This window comes from Trichosurus vulpecula, chromosome 1 (genome assembly GCF_011100635.1).
Source record: "Trichosurus vulpecula isolate mTriVul1 chromosome 1, mTriVul1.pri, whole genome shotgun sequence".
NCBI lineage: Eukaryota > Metazoa > Chordata > Mammalia > Diprotodontia > Phalangeridae > Trichosurus > Trichosurus vulpecula.
Window position 1 is genome coordinate 561,857,074 of NC_050573.1, and position 23,920 is coordinate 561,880,993.

Here is a 23,920-nt window from a genome sequence, read left to right on the forward strand (position 1 = left end):
ACAGGCTTCATGTGACTCTGGTTCGTGTGACTCAGGTTTCCATGTGACTCAAGCTCAAAGCGGGTCACATGGGCCCATTAAGGGATGGGAAAGCTCTTCCCATCTTCCCATCTTCCCATTCCCATTCACGTAACAATGATGTAATTGCTTGGTTAACAATAAAATGATTATTATGCACAAGAATGCCCCTAATGTCTCACCTATTCTTCCAGAGCCTCTCTAAGAGGTTAACTATTCTGGTCTGGTAGCATTTTCAGAGAATAAATACCTCATATCAGAGTCAATCCCTCATCTCTCTTGTAAATCATAGTGATGCAAAAGATAGAAATGAAGAGCCGCAGCTTTGAACACAGACAGGTAAAACCACTTCTCTAGGATATAGAAATTGTGACCGTCTAATTATATTTCTTCAAGACTACAGGAAACAAGTACCTGCTACATGTCTGAATATTTTCCATAGTAGACATCTGAATCCTAGCCAGAGGAAGCACTTCTAGACCTCTGAGTAATAGAAGAAACAGCCCTTTATTCAAGACACATAGGATAAAAAAAGCCAGGGATAATGTGGTAGCTGCACCTACAAGCTTTTTTAAAAAATGCTTTTGTCCTCTTACTTTTTTTTCTAAATGATGAGATAAGATGGGGATACTAAGCAAGCAGGAATTTAGGTCACTTCCAATTCACGTAACTCAACTCATCAGAGAACTGAAAGCCAGAGGGGTAGCTTTGTACCCTAGTAAGGACTAAGAACTTTAAACTTTGTCTCTCTTTGTCTGGCTGGCTGTCTTCCTTTCTGTCTCCTCCCTCCTCCCGCGCCCACCTCAGTATAATAGAGGGGCATTGCAAATAGACGTTTCTTAAATAGGAATTCATTTTGTATGGTTTCAGGTTAAGAGTACCTCTCTACAAAGGCAAACCAAGATAGTTTAAAAATTGAAATAATTATTTCCTCCCTCCACTTTTGCTAGCTCAGTGAACACTGAATAAGGGAGTACAGATCACAGGGCTTTGACTCAGGATGGGAAATTTGCCCCAGAGTAGGAAATTGAGAGGGGCTGAGATAGAACTTAAAACTCCTCTAAGGAAGAAAGTGAGGGTGGTACAGAGTCCACTAATGAGGCTAGTGAGAGCAAGGAAGAGTTCTATTAGAGCTCTACACTCAGGCTTTGTGAGTTCTTCAGGCACAGAGGAAGGTTGGTGTGTGGGATAAGGAAGAGTCTGAGTCTGGCAGGACCTGTGATGCCCTTCTCTTGGTGGCTGGGAGGAAAGCTTGGCCTGACCCTCCTCCTCTAAGCTGGTCTCCTCAGTGCCAGTGGTCCCACAAATGAACTCTGGGTCTTGGTAAAACAGATTAGAACGCCTAGGCCCCTATTCCTTTTACAGAAGAGTGGAAGGAAGTTTATCCAAATTGGGACTGGCAAGCTTAGTGGCAAAGGAAACTGGGGAAAGACTGAGAGAACTGTTTTCTTAGTCCTGAGGAAGGGCCAGTGCGCTCAGGGGGCCTTAGAACTATGGAAGAAAGTAAAATTTCATTTTTTTTGTTTCGTTTTTTTAGCAGGACAATTGGGGTTAAGTGACTTGCCCAAGGTCACACAGTACGTGTGTCAAGTATCTGAGGCTGGATTTGAACTCAGGTCCTCCTGACCCCAGGGCTGGTGCTCTACTCACTGCACCACCTAGCTGCCCTGGAAAGCAAAATTTCAATAAATTGACTAAAAATACTGTTGGAATGGGAGCCAGAGACCTGAATTCTAGTCCCTACTCTGACACTAAGGACGTGTTTCTTCCTTTATAAAATAGAGTAGTTTGATGGCATAGCTTCTAAGTTTCCTTCTGGCTCTAAGAGCAAATATAGCTGATTTGGACTCCTTTTGGCAACATTCTAACTGAGATTTATTTTCTTTGTTTAATTTTTAGGCATATCTTCTGTTTTTAAGTCTTATTTGTCTTCATAACAGCAATCCATAAGCTCTTTTGGTCAATGCTTTACTTTCTATATTAAGAAATGCTGCATAGTTGTCTTGTATTACTTCCTATGTTATGACATTCAAGTTTCTTGAATGGTCTTACTTTTCTGGGAGACCCTTAATCTTTTTAAAATGTAAAATTATTTTCTCTCCCTTTTATATTCTTCCTGTGGGGAAAAAAACAGGAAAACTATATAATAAAAACCAGTGGTCAGATTCCCATACTGGCCATGTCCAGAAATTTCTGTCTCATTCTGCACAGTCACTCCATCACATTTTTGTAAGGAGGTGGGGAGCGTGTTTCATAATTGATTCTCTGGAAGGTTATTATGTTGATTATAATTCTTTGGTATTTCCAAGTTGTTTGAACCCTATGCTCATCATATCATCTCTGCAAATTCTCTTCAAGATCAGGTGTTCTGACTTCTATATAATTCATTTTCGTTTTGTAATATTGTTCAAGTATATGCTTGAATTATTCTAGTAGCTTTCTGGTTGGTTTCCTTCCCTTAAGTCTTATCCCAGTCTAAACCATTCTCCACTCAACTGTCAGACTGATCTTCCTAAAATGCAGATCTGTTTATGACACTCCTCTGCTCAGTGAACTGCAGTGGCTCCCTACCAAAACCAGAATCAAATGTAGAATCCTCCTTTTGGCAGTGAAAGACCTTTATAACCTGCCTTCTTTCTGTCTTTCCAATCTTCTTACACTTCTTACACTAATTTTGTGATCCAGTGACTCCTTCTTGCTGTTCCTGGAACAAGACACAATCTTCAGACTTCAGGCATTTTTCCTGGATGCCTCTCATTCCTGGAATTCTCTCCCTCTTTATCTCTACCCTCTGGAGTCTTCCCTGGCTTCCTTCAAGTCCCACCTAAAATCTCACCTTTTAAAAGAATTCGTTTTAATTCTAATACTTTCCCCCTGTTAATTATTTCCTCTTTATCTTATATATAGCTGGTTTCTACATAGTTGTGTGCATGTTGTCTCCCTAATTAGACCATGAACTTCTTGCAAATAGGAACTGTCTTTTGTCTTTGTAAAGGCAAGCAAAGTGGGACTTTTTACTGTTTTTTCTTTTGGAGTGCTTCTTAGCACTAAGGCAATCAAGTGCCTTTGATTGAGCCTTGCCTTTGTTTGTAGGAAGCCCACACCCTTTTGCTAATTAGGTCATGAGAGGTGTGAAGCCCTCAGGCCATGAAAAAGGGTATATATACTGAGGGTAGCCTTTAAGGTAGAACTCTTAGAACTGTGGGAGGAGAGGTTTTGCTTTGGGGGCTCACTATTTGGAAGAGTGTCATGTGGAGACTGGATAGCCATTAAGGAGCCCCCCCAACCCCCGCCCTTAAAAACCCAGATACTGGTGCCTCCCTCTCTGGTAACTATGTATGTATAGTTTTGGTCAGACAGCTGGAAGCCTGTCTGTTGATTTATGCTATTTGCTCTGTTTATATGTTCTCTGTTTGTAGTTTCCATTTGTATTTGCTCCAAAGTTCAGGGTGCTGACTTTTTACCCTGAACTAAGTGTTTGATATATGTATGTTTAATTAAAGTAAGATTGTAATTAAAGTTGCTTTCCTTAGAAAAGCAGATCAAAGAACTTGTGCCAGCAGCCCTTCTGTATGCTGGTGCTGTTGGCCTTACACCTCCACAGCAGCTGCCAGCAACTTTGTTGTTACAATCTTCTTCCTTCCTTTGTACCCTCAGTGCTTAGCACAGTGTCTGCCACCTATTAGGCAGTTGATAAATGTTTATTGACTCATACACAAACACATATGTGTGTACTCACAGGTACATGTCTGTATATGTATATTTATATGTTTCTTTGGATTCCCATTCATTTAATCAGAAGTCTTTCATATCTAACTTTTAAAAAATTCCATTCATTTTCTTAACTTTTGAATTTATCTTTTAGTTAAATTTGACTAGGCTAGAAATAGGTATATTGCAGTCCCCAATTGTTACAGGTTTTTCTTCCATTTAATTACAATAGTAGTAATAATAAAAATAATAGCACATATATAACTTTCACTTTGTGCCTACTTTGTGCCAAGTGCTTTACAAATATTATCTCATTGGATCCTCACCAAAACCCTGGGAGGTATGTGCTGTTATCATCCCCATTTTACAGTTGAGGAAACTGAGGCAAAAGCAGGTTAAGTCACTTGCCTAAAATTGCACAGCTGGTAAGTGTCTGAGGCCTTATTTGAACTCAGGATTTCCTGTCTTAAGTCCCAGTGCTTTATTTACTGTGCCACCTTAATGTCAATTTCTCCCTCTCATTCTGTCAGTAGTTTTCTTTAAGTATTTAGACACTATGCCATTCAGTGTGTATATGTATGTATGTGTATAAAATATTAAGTATTTATGTAGTTTCATATCTATAGTCCTTTTTAGCATAAGATGTTGTCCTTACCTATGTCTTTAGAACATATTAATAATTAATTAGCATTTATTGACTTTTTTGAAATCATGATTGCCTTCTATGTGGTTACTCATATTAACCTCTAAAATTAAGAACCATTCCTTTATAGAGTGATCAAAGCATATGAACATAGAATCTTTTTTATGTTTTTTTTGAGGCAATGCAGGTTAAGTGACTTGCTCAGAGTCACACAGCTAGTAAGTATCTGAGGCTGGATTTGAACTCAGCTCCTCCAGACTTCTGGGCCAGTGCTCTATTCACTGCAAAACCTAGCTGCCCCTGTAAACATGTATTCTTAAAGAAGAAATACATGGTATCGGTAATCATCTGAAAAAAAGGATCAAAATCACTACTAATTATAGAAATTAAAATTAAAATAATTCTAAGCAATCACATCATAGCCATGAAATTAACAATGAGTAACAGATGAGAAAACATCTTGTTGGATAGGCTGTGGAAAAAAGGGAATTCTAGGAGGCAAAGCCAAGATGGAGAAGTAGAAGAAGTAGAATGACTTCCCCCATAAAAGCTCCTCCAAACAGATCTATATAACACACTAGACTGAATGCTGTTTAGGAAATCAAAGAAAATAAATCACTGTGAATCATTTTTCCAACCCAGTTCAGCACAGAGAGATGACATCACAGAGAGAAAGATCCACAGATACTGAGGGTTGGGGTCTATTGGACAAGGAGCATTCCAGCACAGAGGTGTGATGAATGAAAACCCCAAGCGATAGACTTTCTGAGTAATTAATAATCAATTCATTGATTAGGTTAGGTGGCAATCAGTAAACTGATGCTCAGTTGTTTTGCCTGGTAACCAAAGGCACCAAGGGAGACCCTGAAATACCTTAAATCCCTTCTGAAAAGGAGATCCCTGATTAGTGAAAATCAACCCTGATTGGTGGACATTTAATGAGGAGGTGGGCTAAAAATCTTCAGCTTCTCTGGCTGAAAATTTAGCTTGATCACGAGACTTAGAACCCCCAAGGGATCTGGGCAGGGGAAGCCATTTTCATCCAAACCTCTCCATCTAGTTTTCTCCTTCATGAACTGGGTTTCCCTAAACTCTAATGGAGGGGATCAAGGACAGGACTAAGTCTTCCACCAGCCAGGTAAAGGAAGTCTCTTTATACTCTAAAAAGAAATTAGTTCTCCTAGGTGGGTGGAGTCCCACTCAAACTAGTTAACTAGCATGTGCTTAGAGGGTTAGGAGCAATCACTCAGCCATGCCTTTCAGAATTTGAGGGACCTTTACAGGAGTTGTTTTTAACACAAATGAAAGGAAAAGGGTGGATCACAAATGAACAATTATTTACTAGTATAATTGCATAATATCAATTTCTCTCAGGAAGAAGCTGTTTACTAAGGCAAAATGCCCTAGATTCAGAAGTGTGACCTTGTGCAAGGTGTAGAAATCTGTGATAACTATTAGCTCTGTTGCTTCCTACCCATTTCCATGTCATAGACCCAGGGCAAATGGAAGGAGAGACTTGTGCCTAGGAGTGGCAGTCCAAGGTGAAGAGTGGTCACTGCCTTGGGCCACGTACCCATCAAGGGATAAAAAACAAGTAGTAGTTTTGTGCTTCAGACCACCCTTTCCCTTGGAGCAGAGCAGACACTTAGTTCCAACTTCTAGCCTTTCTGAAACCTTCAGATGAATAACCAGAGCAGAAATTCCACACCAAACAGAACCTACACTTCTGTCACTCTGAACCAGCAGAGTTTTCCATCTGGCTGCTAGAGTCTGAGGCCAGCATTAGTCCAATGTTGTTCAGACCCAAGTCTGGACCTTGTAGAGCTCAGACAGTAAGGACAGTGATCAGACTTTGCCCTGGAAGTTTTGCCAGGGGTCTAAACCCCTGAAAGCTTGCAGGTCCCTAGCCTGAAGGTTTGTAGGTTAAACTGATATGTGAAAAGACAAAGTAGGGATTTGCATCCATGCAAGAAGTGTCTGCACTTCCATCAAAGTGTAAAAATGAAGTAAGGAATGAATATTGTCGATAGTAACAATAAATAAAGACCTGTTTATGTAGCATTTCATTAATGATAATTCTGTTAGGTAAATGCTATAAATGCGAGCGTTATATAGGTTATGTATTTATATGTATAAATAATATACATATATGTGTATCTATGTATATATGTTATATGAGTCTTAATAAATTGCTCAAAGCCCCATGGCCCATAGGCACAATCAGAGATAAGAACTAAAACCTGGGTCATCAGTCTTTAGGTAGTTTCCACGATATCACCCTGAAAACTATGGAACTATCAAGCATTATATTACATATTAGTGATTTTTTTAAAAGTTTTCCAATTTGTCTTCTGGATGTTTTGAACTCTGTTTGTCACATGGTTAAACATCCAGAAGCAACTGATAGCAATCTGATTAGAGATTGAGTCTAGAGATATTGGTCAGCCACTCATAGCTACCTTCTTAAAGAAAATAGGATTTGTTTTAAAGTCATAGCTTCATATCTCAATTACCTGTGGTATGTTTTAGTACCCCATTTTGTCTGATGAAAGTGCTTCATAAAAGACTTGTTGCCATAGAAGATGAATATTGCTATTACAGAGTAATGCCATTGAAGAGGAAAATGAAACAGTAGGCTGAAGGAATGAAATAATAGATATTTTCTAGGGAAAACTTCATTGATAATTAATTGCTATGAGGGTTTTTATCAAAAATAAACATCATTATTACCATTGCTTTGAGGGATACATACACACATTGCATTGTTACAGATTTGACAACATAAAAATGTGTTACATTTGTATTTTGCCTAGATATGATTCCATTATGAATACTTATTCAATTATATAATGGGATAATAGTTCAATAAATATATTTTAATGCAAAATATAACATTTATTCTCTTTAAAAGAATATTTCTTAAATACTAAATGCATTAATAAGATATAGGAAAAAAATTAAACCTTAGAATTTTCAAAGGTGACTGTATAAAATTGTTAAAGATTTTCAAAGGTAGTAAATATAAATGATTGCTATTAAATATGATGGATCATTTGAATTAAATACATTTCATGCACATAAGACGTGGTGTTTTCTTTTCTCATCTTTTTTTTCCCAAGCTAAATAAGGTTGGTAAACAGATACTACTTTCGAGTGGTTGAAAGGAACTCGCAAAACACTTGGAAAATAGTGTCCTATTTTATTGGATTTCCCTTACAGCTTCATTTATTCATAAATGTATCTTTCAAGAGCAGTTACTTTTTTCTTCTTATGAAGAGTGAAAGGCACTGTGAGCTTCTGTGCCTCATATCATTTCCTTTGTGTCTTATTCATTCTCTAAGTTATTTTATGGATATTATTTTACATTATCAACCTTGACATTTTTTTCTTTTTGAGGTGAACTTAATATATGTGACCTTGACACTTACTAGATGAAAAATTTTAAAAAATAGAAAGAATAGTGAAGTTTCTCAATTGTAACCTTACTATGGCAGAACAGTTCTTTCACTGGTTATAAAGGCAATGTATTTTTAACAAACCAGTAGAAAAGATATAAAATACATGTTCCATTTTATGACAATATTTGTAACAAATGTTAAGAATGAAAATAGGTTTTTAAAAACAAAACAAAAAACAACTATCTTGCAATATACATAGATGAAGCGGTCTTGAAAAAACCCAATTTACGTAAGTCAAAATAGGTTATCCATTGGAACAATCTTTGGAAAAGAACCATGAGTTCTGTGCAGGTAGAACAGCATAGAGGGATATATGAAAATAGAACATTTATTTAAAATGTCCACTGTCTATTTAGTTTTTAGCATTAGATGACGGTGATGACATTTTGAGGACATCATTTAATCTTATGATAGATAAGAGGGCTTTCTAATTTTTTATCATGGCTATTAACTTTTTAAAAAATTTTTAACCTTTGACTGAATAAAAAAAACTGTTTATAACTACAGCAGGAGAAATTTAGATCACATAAAAGGAATTCTTTTTAAATTTAAATTTATTTATTTAACATATTTGGTTTTCAGCATTGATTTTCACAACAGTTTGAATTACAAATTTTCTCCCCATTTCTACCCTCCCCCCCACTCCAAGATGGCTTATATTCTGGTTGCCCTGTTCCCCCGTCCGCCCTCCCCTCTATCACCCCCCTCCCCTCTCATCCCCTTTTCCCTTCCTTTCTTGCAGGGCAAGATAAATTTCTACGCCCCATTGCCTGTGTATCCTATTTTTAAGTTGCATGCAATAACTTTTTTTTTTGAACATCTGATTTTAAAACTTTGAATTCCAAATTCTCTCCCCTCTTCCCTTCCCACCCACCCTCCCTAAGAAGTCGAGCAATTCAACCTAGGCCACACATGTATCATTATGTATAACCCTTCCACAATACTTATGTTGTGAAAGGCTAACTACATTTTGCTCCTTTTCAACCCATCCCGCTTTATTGAATTTTCTCCCTTGACCCTGTCCCCTTTCCAAAGTATTTGTTTTGATTACCTCCACCCCCATCTGCCCTCCCCTCCATCATCCCCCCCCCTTTTATTTTTTTTTATCTTCCTCCCTCTTCTTTCCTGTGGGGTAAGATACCCAACTGAGTATGTATGGTATTCCCTCTCAGGCCAATTCTGATGTGAGCAAGGTTCACTCATTCCCCCCTCACCTGCCCTCTCCCCTCCTCCCACAGAACTGCTTCCTCTTGCCACCTTTATGCGAGATAATCCACCCCATTCTATCTCTCCCCATCTCCCTCTCTCAGTATGTTGCTCTCTCCTCCCTTAATTTCATTTTATTTCTTTTAGATATCTTCCCTTCATCTTCAACTCACCCTGTGTCTGCTCTCTCTCTTTTACATATATATATATATATATATATATACACACACACATATATAAAAACACATATATATATATACACATACATACACATACATACATATAGACATAGATATATACATACATACACATTCACTTATATATATACATAAACATATACATATATATATATGCATATTCCCTTCAACTACTCTAATATTGAGGTCTCATGAATCATACACATCATCTTTCCATGTAGGAATATAAACAAAACAGTTCAACTTTAGTAAGTCCCTTGCAATTTCCATTTCTTGATTACCTTTTCATACCTCTCTTGATTCTTGTGTTTGAAAGTCAAATTTTCTATTCAGTTCTGGTCTTTTCACTGAGAAAGCTTGAAAGTCCTCTATTTTATTGAAAATCCATATTTTGCCTTGGAACATGATACTCAGTTTTTCTGGGTAGGTGATTCTAGGTTTTAATCCTAGCTCCATTGACCTCTGGAATATCGCATTCCAAGCCCTTCGATCTCTTAATGTAGAAGCTGCCAGATCTTGAATTATTCTGATTGGGTTTCCACAATACTCAAATTGTTTCTTTCTGGTTGCTTGCAGTATTTTCTCCTTGATCTGGGAGTTCTGGAATTTGGCAACAATATTCCTAGGAGATTTCTTTTTGGGATCTGTTTGAGGAGGTGATCGATGGATTCTTTCAATTTCTATTTTGCCCTGTGGCTCTAGAATATCAGGGCAGTTCTCCTTGATAATTTCTTGAAAGATGATATCTAGGCTCTTTTTTTGATCATGGCTTTCAGGTAGTCCAATAATTTTTAAATTATCTCTCCTGGATCTATTTTCCAGGTCAGTGGTTTTTCCAAGGAGATATTTCACATTGTCTTCCATTTTTTCATTCCTTTGGTTCTGTTTTAGAATATCCTGATTTCTCATAAAGTCACTAGCTTCCACTTGCTCCAATGTAATTTTTAAAGTAGTATTTTCTTCAGTGGTCTTTTGGACCTCCTTTTCCATTTGGCTAATTCTGCCTTTCAAGGCATTCTTCTCCTCATTGGCTTTTTGGAGCTCTTTTGCCATTTGAGTTAGTCTGTTTTTTAAGGTGTTGTTTTCTTCAGTGTATTTTTCAGTATTTTTTGGGGTCTCCTTTAGCAAGTGATTGACTTGTTTTTCATGGTTTTCTCGCATCCTTCTCATTTCTCTTCCCAATTTTTCCTCTACTTCTCTAACTTGCTTTTCCAAATCCTTTTAGAGTTCTTCTATGGCCTGGGGCCAGTTCATGTTTTTCTTGGAGGCTTTTGTTGTAGGCTCTATGACTTTGTTGTCTTCTTTAGGCTGTATGTTTTGGTCTTCTTTGTCACCAAAGAAAGAATCCAAAGTCTGAGACTGAATCTGGGCGTGTTTTCGCTGCCTGGCCATATTCCCAACCAACTAACTTGACCCTTGAGTTTTTCAGTGGGGTATGACTGCTTGTAGACTAACGAGTTCTATGTTCCACGTTTGGGGGGGAGGTGCCAGCTCTGTCAGACCCGCACTGCTCCTTCCCCAAGAACCTCCAACCCGAACTGGGCTTAGATCTTCAGCAGGCTGTGCACCCCTGCTCTGATCTGCCACTTAATTCCTCCCACCAGGTGGGCCCAGAGCCAGAAGTAACAACAGCTGTAGCTGCCCCACCTCCGCTGCCCCCGGGGCTGGAAGCCGAACCGCGAACTCCTTCCACTCCTGCAGCTTTTCCCACTAACCTTCTCCGCAGTCTTTGGTGTTTGTGGGTCGAGGGGTCTGGTAACTGCCGCAGCTCACTGATTCAGGGCGCTAGGGCCCCCTCCGCTTGGCTTCTGGTCTGGATGGTCCACGCCGCTCAGGCTGGGCTCTGCTTCACTCCGTTCCCAGCTCCCAGCTCCGTGTGGAATAGACCTCACCCAGAGACCATTCAGGCTGTCCTGGGCTGGAGCCCTGCTTCCCTCTGCTGTTCTGTGGGTTCTGCCGTTCTAGAATTGGTTCAGAGCCATTTTTTATAGGATTTTGGAGGGACTCGGTAATGGAGCTCACTCTAGTCCCTGCTTACCAGCCGCCATCTTGGCTCCGCCCCTCAAGGAATTTTTTTGATAATGGATTTTATTATAATTTGTAAAGTGGCTAAATGAGTTAAAAGAGAAAGATAGTCTTTTTTTATTTTATTTAGGTTCATCAATCTCTGATATCAGGAGATGAATGAGACGACAGACAATGATCTTTTTTGATCTTATAATGTATTTGACAAAGGCATAATGTCCCTTTGTAGATAAAGAGCTGACTTAGAAGCCAGGACAGCCTAGCTTCAAGTCCAACTTCTGACACATACTGGCTCAGTATCCTTGGGCGGGTTAGTTAAACTTTCAATGCTAGTAGGTCTCTATAACTGTAAGTTGTAGAAAAGGCATCAGCCATTATTATCAGAGAGAGCTTCTTCACCTGTGAGTTTCCAAGGAAATTAGCCATTCCCCAATACCAGTCCCTAACCTGTAACATGTAAGACATGAAAGAAGGTATAATAAAGCTGTTAGAACATTGACTCTTGGAGTTAGGAAGACAAGGATTCTAATTCCACCTTCTATATATGATGACTTTTTGGTGTAATTCATTTAGTCCCAGGTAGCCTTTTTTTATTAGAACAGTTTATAATCTGTAGTTTAAAGGAAGCTTCTTTACCAGCAGTTCCCTATACCAGTGAAATCATAGGTCTAGGCACATAGGATATAGATTTATAGTAAGGAGAGTCTACACATGTCTTCATACAAATGTTTACATTTTCAAAGAAAAAAAACTTTAATATTTAAAGTTATCTTTTAATATTTTTATCTCTAGGATCTGAAGTGGTAGATTTTGATGGAAAAAGTTTCCTGCTCTACAGATTTGATGAAAAATCCATAAGTCCCTTAAAAGATGCCATTTCTTTTAAATTTAAAACAATGGAAAGTGATGGAATTCTGCTCCACAGAAAGGGACAAAATGGCGATTATATAACCTTGGAATTAATAAAAGGAAAACTCTTCTTATTCATTAATTCAGGTAAAAACATTAAAAAAGTACATTATCTTCTGGTTCAGGGGTGGGGAATCTGTGGCCTCATGAGCACATGTGGCCTTTAGGTTGTTGGTTGTGGTCTTCTGACCACAGTTTTGTCCAAGTTTTACAGAATGAATCCTTTTAGTAAGGGGATTTGTTCGGTGAAGTTTTGATTCAGTCAAAGGGGCACACCTGAGGACCTACAGAGCCTCATCTGGCCTCAAGACCACAGGTTCCCCACCCTGGTCTGCTTCAATAGATGTTACTTGTGTTAAAAATTTAGTCATGTAATGTGCCCGAGTGTATCAACATACTTGGACCCTACTGTATGCATGTATATTATTTAGTACCTTTGCATCGATTCTTTTAACAAATTAAAAGCTTTTAACATTTGTGCCAGGTGCCTAAATTTATGTATTCTACTCATGTTTTTACTTGAAATTAATCTGATGGTGGAAAAAAATAGTTGATATTTCTCTTCCCATAAAAGATATCCATATAATTTTATTGTAATATCATGAGCTAAAGAGTAGATGGTCCTAAAACTTAAAAAAATAATAATAATATAATGTCTTAATGTAGTTTGACGAAGGTTTGGGATTCTAGGATGTAGTACAAGGAAGGGTAGAATGCCACAACAGAAAGCACAGAGAAGAAAGGCAGCATAGAGAAAGTAAAAAGCAAGCCATCTTCAATGAAGAGAAGTAACTACAATCAGGGGGCCAATTAAGAATGATGGAAAAAGGATGAGTCTCATGGGGAACCTGAAGAAGGGAACACCAAATCCCATAAAGTCCCGGGGGGGATTTTATAGGATTATTTGTGTTCAGTGGGACGAGGAATCTTGGAGAGAAATGGGGGAGACTAAAGTGGTGTGCTATTCGAAGTTAGGGGACTGATGCTGAGTCATGTTGAACAGGAGCATCTAGGGAGATGGGAGACTACTCCCTGCTGGAGGGGAAAAGGCTACTACAGGCCTAGGTAATTTAGGGGAATTGAATCTTCCCACCAGCTTCTTTGTTTAGTAGCAGAATGAAGGCTACTAGTCCTTACACTTAAGATCTATCAGTCTAAATTTTTCTTAAATATCAAGAATACATTGAATATAGGAAAAGACCTAAGAAGGTAAGAGTAGCAGAGTTTACTTACTTAGGCTAAGTTGACCAATATTTAAGCTGGGGAAAAATAAAGGAATTGTAATCACCATGGTCAATACTGAATCACAACATGGAAACTGTAATTTTTAAGTGGAGCTGAGTTTTTTTTTTCTTCTCCTCTCTCTTAAGGTGATACTAAACTGCATTCTACTAACAGCCTCATTAACATCACCACGGGCAGCCTGTTGGATGATCAGCACTGGCATTCTGTCCTCATTGAGCATTTTAATAAACAAGTAAACTTTACCGTGGATAAACACACTCAACACTTTCATGCAAAGGGAGAATTCAATTACTTGGACCTAAATTATGAGGTGTGAAGATTACCTTTCATTTAATAAAGACCTTATGATTTAAATTCAACTCAACAAGCAAAAGAAAATAAGATTTTATGGCATTATCCTTTCAATGTAACTAAAATTTTTGCTGAAATTTCTATTTAGACAGAACAAGTAATAAGAATGTGTTTTTATTATATTGTGGCTCCTACTGCCTAACATTGTGACACTTTGTTATTGTAGATAATCTTTTTATCCAAGCATGCAATGACACAATTTCATTTTCAGAAAACATCTCACAAATGATGAGAAACCAATATTGGAAAAAAAATTTGCTTTTGGAAATCTTACTAGCATTAAATCAAACATGAGGAATTTCATGTTTTAGTGAACTCCTGATAATATAAAGTCACGTATGTGAACTCATAGAATTCAACAGCATATCTCAATTACATTATTTAATAAGATAAAGAAGGAAAAATAAGTTTATGATCAATATATAGTTTCTTAGATTCTTTTAAGGGCTGAGAACATTTTCGAGCTCGCCTATTAAAAGGTGGCTAAATTGCACCAAAACATAATATCTTCTCTGTCCAATCCTTTGCTGCTCATCTTTATGGAAACCAGAAATATAAGTCCTATTGTTCATGAGGCATGAAATGGCCTTGACAAATAAAATGAAATGAACATTTCAGCCCTGTGTCGGATCTACCACAGTCAAATAGAACTAATTTATCAATGGATTGGCAAAGGGCAACAGCCTACAATTTTACACACAGGCTGAAATGTATATACATCATAACCCTGTCCAGATAAGGTTGGTTATTATCCTGATATATGATGAGCAACACCAACCCCCAACCCATTACCCACCAAGTAACCGCATCCAGTAAAAGCCTGGTATCATGCTAAAAAGTCTCTAAAATTGGGGTTATGTTAGCCCTAAAATATACTTATTAAAGGAATTCCTATGTACATATATTTGGTAGGCCTATGAATCTGTCCTTTAATTGTCATACTTAACCTTTGTTTGATATGAGCACATCTGACAACAGTGAAAGGCTGTAAAGAAAAATAATGGAAATCTGGACAATCCGTGATTCTTGTTGACTGTATTTGAAATGTTTATCGTCTATGTAGCAAATGAGTTGTCAGAAAAATTATTAAATGGTTTTATTGATGTCTGTTTTCTTTCTAAGCTCAGCTTTGGAGGGACTCTAGCAGCTGGAAAATCAGTATCATTTTCCCATAGGAATTTCCATGGCTGTTTTGAAAATCTGTATTGTAATGGAGTTAATATCATTAATTTGGCCAAGAGACAGAAACCTCAGATCTACATCATGGTAAGAAATTCAAAGACTGGAAGATGGGAGGGAAAAGGGGATACCAGGAGGGAGATGAGAAAAGAGTCAGGGAGATAAATAGAAAGTGAGAGAAGGGAAAGAGACTTTATTTTCTATTATATAAGATGGTTATGCATATATTTCCAATTTGATCTAATAATGTTGTATTTCCAGCTTCACTGGGAAGTTGTGGGGGTTGGGTGGAGCAACGGAAGCAATTGAACTAAAGAAGAATGGAAAATAATCATAAAGGAGATTTGGAGTGTTTGAATAACTATGAAGAACTTAGGGAGGGGAAATATAAGAGATCTTGACAAAATGGAGGAGGACAATGGAAAGGACTCGATACTCTAGGAGGATTTAAGATGACTGAAACGTGGAGAATGAGTTGGAGCAGAAGGGAACGAAGAAAGACATGAATTTAGGATGAGGAGTGGGAGCTTGAGAAGAAGAGGCAGTAGGACTCAAAGACGGAAAAGAAGTTGGTAAAACAGCATAATTAAAATAAGTAGGTAAGGCAAAGTAAAAGGTTGGCAATACAAGAGAAAGGAAGTTGGTGTGGCTGTCAAGGTGATGACAGAGTGAAAAGTGACAAAGAGCTGACAATGATAATTCTGGAGGTAAAGACACTAAAAAGTAACATGATAGCCATTTTCAATGGGAGCCATTCAAAAGAAGAACAAATGATTAAGGATCTTACTTCTAGAAATTATGAAGTATTAGGAAAGTTTTGCAGTGACTTTTCTAGCACAACAGATATCCAGGAACTGCTAGGATGAAGCCACAGAGCCTGGTGACCTTTGCCATTTGTTCTCTCTTGCGTATCGTCATGGTTTGCCCTCTCTGGGATTGCCTGTCTCCTCAAAGAAGCTCACTCCCAGTGCTTCCAATTCTAATCCAACCTCACATTTCTGAGGAATAATTCCATTTTTGTTCTAGTTTAATAGATCCTCCCCAGCAAGGGGAAAGAAATGAAAAGGTTCCCAGAATGCAAGCTAGAATCAGATGTGAAACAGGTAGTTTTATTCCCAAACAGAAAGATGATGGGCTAAGCCATAATCAATCAGAAAACAGTTACAATCAGTTGAGAGGATGATATGTAAGCCTCCTTGTGGCATTCACAATAAAGTTCTCCATTAGCAGTTTTATATTTTGCTTCCACTGAGTATAACCAAGTAGGTGCTTTTCTTTCTGATGCTTTGTTTCTTTGTGGGCAACTCTTTGCCTCTCATCCATTCTGCTGCCTTTATCACCACCTGTAATATTAATTAAGGTGGGACTTTATTACTGTTTTCTCCTTTAGAGCACTTATTTAATCAAGTGCCCTTGATGAATACAGCCTTTGTTTCTTTGGTTAAATTAGGAGTCTTTGATGACCTCCTTGCCTCAAGGGAAAGCCTGGTTTGCATGAGTTTGAGTGACACATTTGTGACACCAGAGGCTTTTAGGCCACATGGGTTTGAATTCCAGGTTTGTGACGCTTTTGGGTCACATGGGTTTGAGTTGTACGTTGTGACGCCTTTTGACCCTGAACAAGATATATAAACCCAGAGGTTGGCGTTCTCCTTTGGGGCTCTCAGTCACTGGAAGAGTGGTGGGGCTCTGGGCAGCCATTTTAAGAATCCCCGGCTTGTCAACCCAGATGTTAATGCTTTCCTGGTAACTATGAATTGTGATTTGGTCTGTTTATATCGTATATCTTTGTAATTTGTTTGTATTTGCTCTGAAGCTCAGGTTGCTGGCTTTTCTTCCTGAACTAAGTGAGTTATATTTGTATGTTGGATTAAAGTGAGATTGTTAACCCCTTAAAGTTATGTTCCTCAGTCAAGCAGATCAAAATAACCTGTGTGGGCCGCCCTCTGTGTGCTGGTTGTTGTTGGTCTTAGACAGCCACAGTGGCTGCTAGCGGATTGTTCCTACACCACCACAGATGCCGCTGTAATTACTCTAGTAGCCAGGGCCCTGTTATTCAGGTTCCCAGGATCTTACGGTGCCCTATACCAAAAAAATGTGATGATAAAAAAGGAGTTGCCTGGGGAGCCATGAGTTCATGGGTTGCATCTGGCTGTGGGAAAGATCATTCCCCCACCGTCCACTCATCACATATCAGAGATATGTATGGAGACAAATTTGCTTCCTTGTTTTGGGATCTCTACTTTATCTTACTTGTTACCTGGTATTGTGCATTTTTATACAGATGTCTGAAACTGTGTTATTATAGGGCCTTTCTTGTATTGTTTTTTCTCCTTTATATTTCTGGGTATCTCTAGGAATATTCTTCTTATGGTATCAAACTTAGTGAATATCCTAAATGGTTTTCCGCCTTTCCTTCTTTTTCTTTTATTTTCTCTTCTCTTCTCTTCCCTTTCCTTTTCCTTTCTTTCCCTTTTAGTCTAAAGTTATTTTCATTAAATTTCCAAGACTTCATGTAAATCATCATCAGTGCCCCAGATTAGGTGGTACAGTAGATAGAGCAATGGACCTGATTTCAAATCCTGCCTCAGACATATAGGGAGGTGACCCTGGGCAAGTCATTTAACCGCTCAGCCTCAGTTTCTTCATGTGTAAAGTGAGGATTATATTAGCAACTACCTCTATGTTGCTGTGAATATCAAATGGGATAACATGTATAAAATGCTTTTAAAACCTTGACATGCTATATAAATGTATATAATGATAATTATTATTACCCAAAACTGTCAATTATACATGTAAGGATGGCATCCCTCTCATCCAACCTCAGTCAATCAATCTACACAAAGAATAAAGTTTCCAATACATAAATAACATGATTTATACACTGTGATATCTTTATGAGGTTTTACTCTTTCATTAGATTAAGAAAGAAATTGATTGATTGGCTAAAAGTTTCAGTCACATCCATCGAGTCAAGTGTAAAATAACATTCAGTCTGGAGTGCCCCCCAAGCTCTTACCGCATTTCTAATTTCATTTTCTAAAAATCAGATTTCAAGCAGGTCTTTAGTTCTTGTGGCCAACATGTTTTTCTTTCTCCGAGGCTATGCCTGTAGTTGTGGGGTTACTCTTTTCTCCTGTATTTGCCTCTTGACTTAACTAATAGTAATTCTTTATTCTGTTCAGTGTTTTCTATTCTTTTCTATTTTCTGTTCTTCTCTATTTTTATCCTTATTTCTCAGTTTGAGATTGTGTCTTCAGAATAAGTCCCTCCTGGATACATTGTGTGTACTTTAGTCCTTCTCCCTCAGAGGACTGGATGCCGCTGCTATCGCCGGTACCGATTAAGTGATTGGTACGAGACCCCACCCTCTGCCTCAGTCTCCTGAGTCTAAGTCCAGAGTGTCTCCTTTTCCTGAGTAATCCTAAAGCGGGAGTTGGTTCAGTCTCTTGTTACACCCTTAACTTGCCCCACTGTCAGATGACTTTTCTCAGGCCTGCTGCATGGCAACCTTTGTCTCTAGTTCTCAGTTACTCAGGTGGTCCTGTCGACTTCTGTAGCCCCCAGAAGCATGTGGCCATGTCTTATCTTTCTGTGTTGTGATTTAGAGCTCATGCTGCTTCCACCACTGGCTGGAGACGGCTTCAAGTTGATGATTATTGGAGCTCTTGCAGTCTTAAGATTCCTCCAGACCTCAATTTCCTCCTCATCCATTGTGGTAGCTGACTCCGATTAGCTTTAGTATCATTTTCAGAAACAAGCTGGCTGACCTAGCACAATTCTTCTCTATATTTTTGCTGCTTCTGGCTCATTTGCCTGACTTTGCACTGGTTTCTATGTTGTTTTCCTTCATTCTACTAGGTTCACACTGGCCATCTTGTATCGTATTTGGTCTTTCTGGAGTCATTTTTCAGATATTTTCCGGGGTTTATGCAAAAGAGCACGATTTCTCTGCAAACATTTATTTCACTATCTTGACCAAAAGTCCAGTTTCCCTAGATTTGAGCAAAGCATTTCCCAAAGTTTCTCATTGCTATTATAGGTGACAAAATGTAAAGATGTGTGACAGATGATAGTATAGTTAGATGGAATTAAAACTATTCTTTTCTAGAAATCTTCAAGCAAAGATTGGATTGCCATTTATTAGATATGTTTTGCTGAGGATTCTTTTTCTGGTATGAAGTGGAATAAATAGAAATCAAAGTGGTTTTCCAGCTAGAAGTTTCTGTGATATAGTGCATTATCTAGGTGTCTTATGCCCAACCAGCAATTTTCTCTGCTTTCCTCTATGGCTTTGGAAAAATAAAAAGAGACTCAAATAAGTCTTAAGTCTAGAAGAAAACCCCTGGAACCTGGGGAACTCTGTGTAGCATCTTCCTGGACTTTTGGTAGTGACCCAGCTGGCTGATTAAGTTTCCATGGTAACAACTCAGGGGAAAGAAACTAGCCCCAGCCAGGTTATAGTAGTTTATGAGATAGGTTCTCCACATAAAAAGGAACTAAAAAGAGATTTAAATTTTCTTCTATGTCATAGTCTGCATTTTTTTAAATTTCCTTGTTATTGCTCCCAGTAGGCCAGTTTTTCTGCCTGTATAATTTCCCTAATTCTTTATTTAGGCCTTAATCACCCACATAGAGAATAATCCCAGCTTTCCAGATAGTAACCAAGTATCATTCGTTGATAAAATGAACAAACCTATCAATTTGGTATGGTAGTTGCCAATAAATTAATATCAATTAGGAATTATTAAACTGTTATGACTGCCCATTCCCCCAAAGTAGTAATATTGGCTGGCCTAAAATATAGTACTTTAATATCAAATTCTGGCAGAGGAATGCCGTCGTGTAATGCTGAGAATTGCAGGCCCAGAGTCAGAAGATTTTGCTTCCTGAGTTTTGCAACTAACTGTGCTACTTTAGGCAAATCATATGGCCTTCTTAGGCCTCAGTTTCCTCACCTGGAAATTAAGTGGCTTGGTGTAAATGATTTCTAAGATCTTTTCTTGCTCTAAAATTTAAACTTATGGTGGCTTTTTCACCATCTGTTATGTGAGGTTTCAGTTAGAGTCATGAAAAGCAGAGATTTGCTTTTAAATGTATAAATTACCTTAATATTCAACAGTATTATAAAATATATTACTTTTTAACCATTCCAAGAGAAATTCTAATGCCAATTTGTATTCTTCTAGAGAATACACATCTGAATTCATTTCATTATGAAAATTAGATATATTCAGACTGCCAAAGCAAAATTGAAGTTATTCTGTATTACACATACAAATACATACTCCATTCTAGTCAAACTACTCACCATTCCCTCAATAAGGTGTTCCATGTCCAATTTTTATTCGTTTGCACTAGTATCTTCCCCCTATGCTTGACAGCTAGTACCTTCTCACCTCTGCCCCTTTGAATCTTAACCTTCTCTTTAAGGGTCATCACCTCCTTTACAAGCCCTTTCTTGAAGACTACAGTTTCTTTCCTCTATCTTTAAAAAAATGTTTTTTTTCTTATTTTTTTTTGTCTATACCTCACAGTCATTTTAACCTCCTCCTCCCCTTGTCTTTAGCCTGAACCTCCTTGTGATAAAGAAAAATAATTAAATGAAACACATCAGAAACTAACTGTACCTGGCATGTATACAGTGCTCTGTCCTAGGAATCCCTTGGCCCTCTGCTGTGAGGCAGGTGGTAATATGTCATTATCTTCCCTCCCCCACCCCCCAGAACTTTCACTGTATATTCTTACTCCTCCCATTGGAATGTGAATTTATAAAAAAAGTAGAAACTTATTTTCTGACTTTGTTTCTCCAGTACCTAATACAATATCTTTCATGTTGTAGTTGCTTAATAAATGCTTGTTGAATTAATGCATTTGTGTGCGTGTGAATTTTATTTTTTTCGAATAACTTAAAGGTCTCTTTCCTACTCTGTGGTACAGTCATGACTGATCACATCTGAGTAGAAAAGATGTCAGTGCATTCATTAACTGTTAAGTTATAAGAAAGGTTTTTTTGTTATATACTTAAGTATGCTTTTATCAAATTCTTATACCAGCATAGTTCATTACAAAGCTTAGGTATTGATAGTCTCATCCCTTTCAATGACTCTCTTTTTCTTCCAAGGTCAAATATGAAATCCTCTAGCTTTTAAAATCCTCCATAACCTTCCCTCTTCCTAACTTTTCAGTCTCTAACATCTTGCTCCCTTCCACATATTTTGCTATCCAATGAAAGTGATCTCCTTATGTTTTCCTCCCACAGGCTGCTCCACGTCCCCAGGTGTTCACCCCTATCTTCCATCCCTGCAATGTTCTGCCTCCCCTCTCTCTGCCTCCTGGCTTCTCTGGCTTTGTTCATATTTCAGCTTAAGCCTTGCCTTTTGCGACACATCTCTCCTAGTCCTTCTTAATCTAAGTGCCTTCTGTCTGACACTACTCCCTTCTCAATTTATCCTGGATATGTCTTGCTTGGATGCAGTCCTTTGCATGAGTTCCTTGGGAGCTGTTTCGGTTTTTTTCCTTCTTTGTATCCCCATTTGTTAGAATAGTGCTTGACTTTGCTCCATAACAATAAAAATTTACTTTCATTGGAGGGGAAAATGGAGTCTTGTCAAAAGCACAGGTAGAGACTAGTAGGCTAGGACCAGGCCTAGACACAGGACCAGGGAAGGGGCAGACTCCATGGTACTCAAGAGGGAAAGTCCTAATCTCTGGTGCATTTACTATTGAAGGTGTAGATAAACTGGCAAGTACAGTTGACTGGTAGATCCTGATTGCAGGCAGAGCAGAAAGACTTGTTTCAAGCTTACCAGAAGGCTTTATGCTGGCTGTGTGGCACCTGGCAATCCCAGTGACATATAAAAGCTTCCTCAGTTCCGAAAGGTACTTCATCCACATAGTTTGCTCCAGTCACGATTATGAGGTGAAAAAGGAGACAAGCAGGAGGATCATTGCGCTCACTAGAACTGTCAGTCCTTGATCTGTGTTTAGCAATTGTATCTTTGCACCATATTTTTGTGACTTCTGCTTGTTTATTTACTTTTATATCCCCTTCCTGGGGCAGCTAGTTGGCTCAGTGGATAGTTGCAGGCTTGGAGTCAGAAAGTCTTCATCTCCCTGAGTTCAAATCCAGCTTCAGACTCTTACTAGCTGTGTGGCCCTGGCCAAGTCACTTCACCTTGTTTTCCTGGTTTCCTCATCTGTAAAATGAGCTGGAGAAGAAAATTGCAAACATGCCTGTTATCTTTGCCAAGAAAACCCCAAATGGTGTCATGCAAGCATATCAGTAAGGCAAGATTCACGACCTCAAGGATGAACATGCCTGAACGGTTTGGAATCACGAAGTATAAGAAATTCTCTAGGTAGAAGGCAAAGGAAGTATACCATTTATTTAGACACAAGAGACTCCAATCCCAGGACAAGTAATTCCAGTTCCATTTAGTAGCAATAATATTCCAAAGCCAGTAAGCCCATGTCAACGTAGCAACAAGGAAATTGTAACACAATATTACAGCAAGGAGCCAAGCCATGCTTCAACCTTCCCCCTGTTAGGGCCTTCCTGTAAACAGTCACTCACGAGTTGTAACTCTCAGCTCAGCACTCTCTCTCAGCTCTGTAGACTCCAAGTTCCTGCTCCTTCTCCTTGGGCTGCATTCTGGTTCCTGTAGCTCTCGCCGCCTCAATGTCCTCTTGATGTCTGCTTCTGAATCCTGCCTCTCAGTTCTGGGCTCTCTTTTTATACAGTCCTAGCCAGTATCTGATTGACTAGAATTCAGTGCATATACCATTAGCTCTGGTTTTAGCAACTCCCCTTAGGGCCCTGAGGGCTTCATACCCACACTGACTTAACTAGCAAAAGAGTGTGGGCCTGGGCCCTCACACCTAGTGAGTGAAAGGGTGTGGGACTGCCTCTAACAGGCCTCCCTTTGTTGGCCCCACCGGAGGCCTATTCAATGGGCAGGTAAGATCTTTCGCTTACTGTTTGGCCTTCCAGAAGGGTCAGATATGGCTGAGACAACTGAACAAAAGCAACAACATGCCCTTCCTAATATATGACACAATAAGATTGCCTGAACCCTCCCCCCCCCGCCATATGCTGTACCCCTGGCTTAGAGACTACATGATTCTTCTTTATGCTCTGTCATTTAGATTCATATATTGGAAAAGTTGCTATATTTTGTCTCATGGTTTTAAATATAAATGAATGAAACTTGTTTTAAATAATACACATTGACACAGTGCTTTAAAATTAGCAAAAATTTATCCTACAAAGTAATGAAAATATTATTTCCATTTTACCAATGAGAAGATTGAGTCTCAGAAAGGTAAAATGATGCCCATAGTCACATGCCATGATAGGATGAAAGCTAGGAATTAAAAACATAGGCCTCTTCATTTCAAGTACAACCTACCTTTTACTGCAACATGCTATTTGTAATGATTGCAGCTCCACTTCAAATACAAATTCTCACTTAGTGTGTGTGTGTGTGTATAGGTATAATCCTGTTTGAAAAAAACTCTAATAGTGTTATTGCTGGGCCAAAGGCAGTTTAAAAACTTTGGGCATCATTCCAGATTATTCTCCAAAATGGTGGGATTAATTCACAATTCTACCAACACGAATTACTCTCCCAATTTTTCCACATCCCTTCCAACATTTGTCATTTTCCCCATTAATACTCTTAGATCTGGTAGTTGTAATATGATATCTCAAGGTCGTTTTAATTTGTATTTCTCAAATAATGATTTAGAGCATTACTGTTTATCCAAATTAACTATAAAGGACACAAAGAAAGCTGTTATATGTATTCAGAAAAAGAAGTGATAAAGACAAAGTATATATAAAATAATTTTATACATACATACCTATTTGTGTCTAATGGTAACCTTCTTTAGGGTTGGGGAGGGGGCAGAGAAGAAAAAAGACATTTACATGATAACTTCATTATATATTTAAAAGAAATACTGGGGGGGAC

General features: G+C 38.4%; 1 protein-coding gene across 6 annotated transcripts in view; it reads left to right on the forward strand.

Moving 5' to 3' along the window:
* Positions 1–23,920, forward strand: part of CNTNAP4 (contactin associated protein family member 4) — a 419,915-nt gene that overhangs the window by 164,864 nt on the left and 231,131 nt on the right. For 5 of the 6 annotated variants that reach the window (XM_036741850.1, XM_036741849.1, XM_036741851.1 and 2 more), the window contains exons 3-5: positions 12,051–12,254; positions 13,538–13,722; positions 14,886–15,029. In XM_036741850.1, the coding sequence (XP_036597745.1) occupies positions 12,051–12,254; positions 13,538–13,722; positions 14,886–15,029 (533 nt within the window). The remainder of the gene's footprint in view (positions 1–12,050; positions 12,255–13,537; positions 13,723–14,885; positions 15,030–23,920) is intronic. The other variant, XM_036741852.1, reaches the window with a different exon arrangement.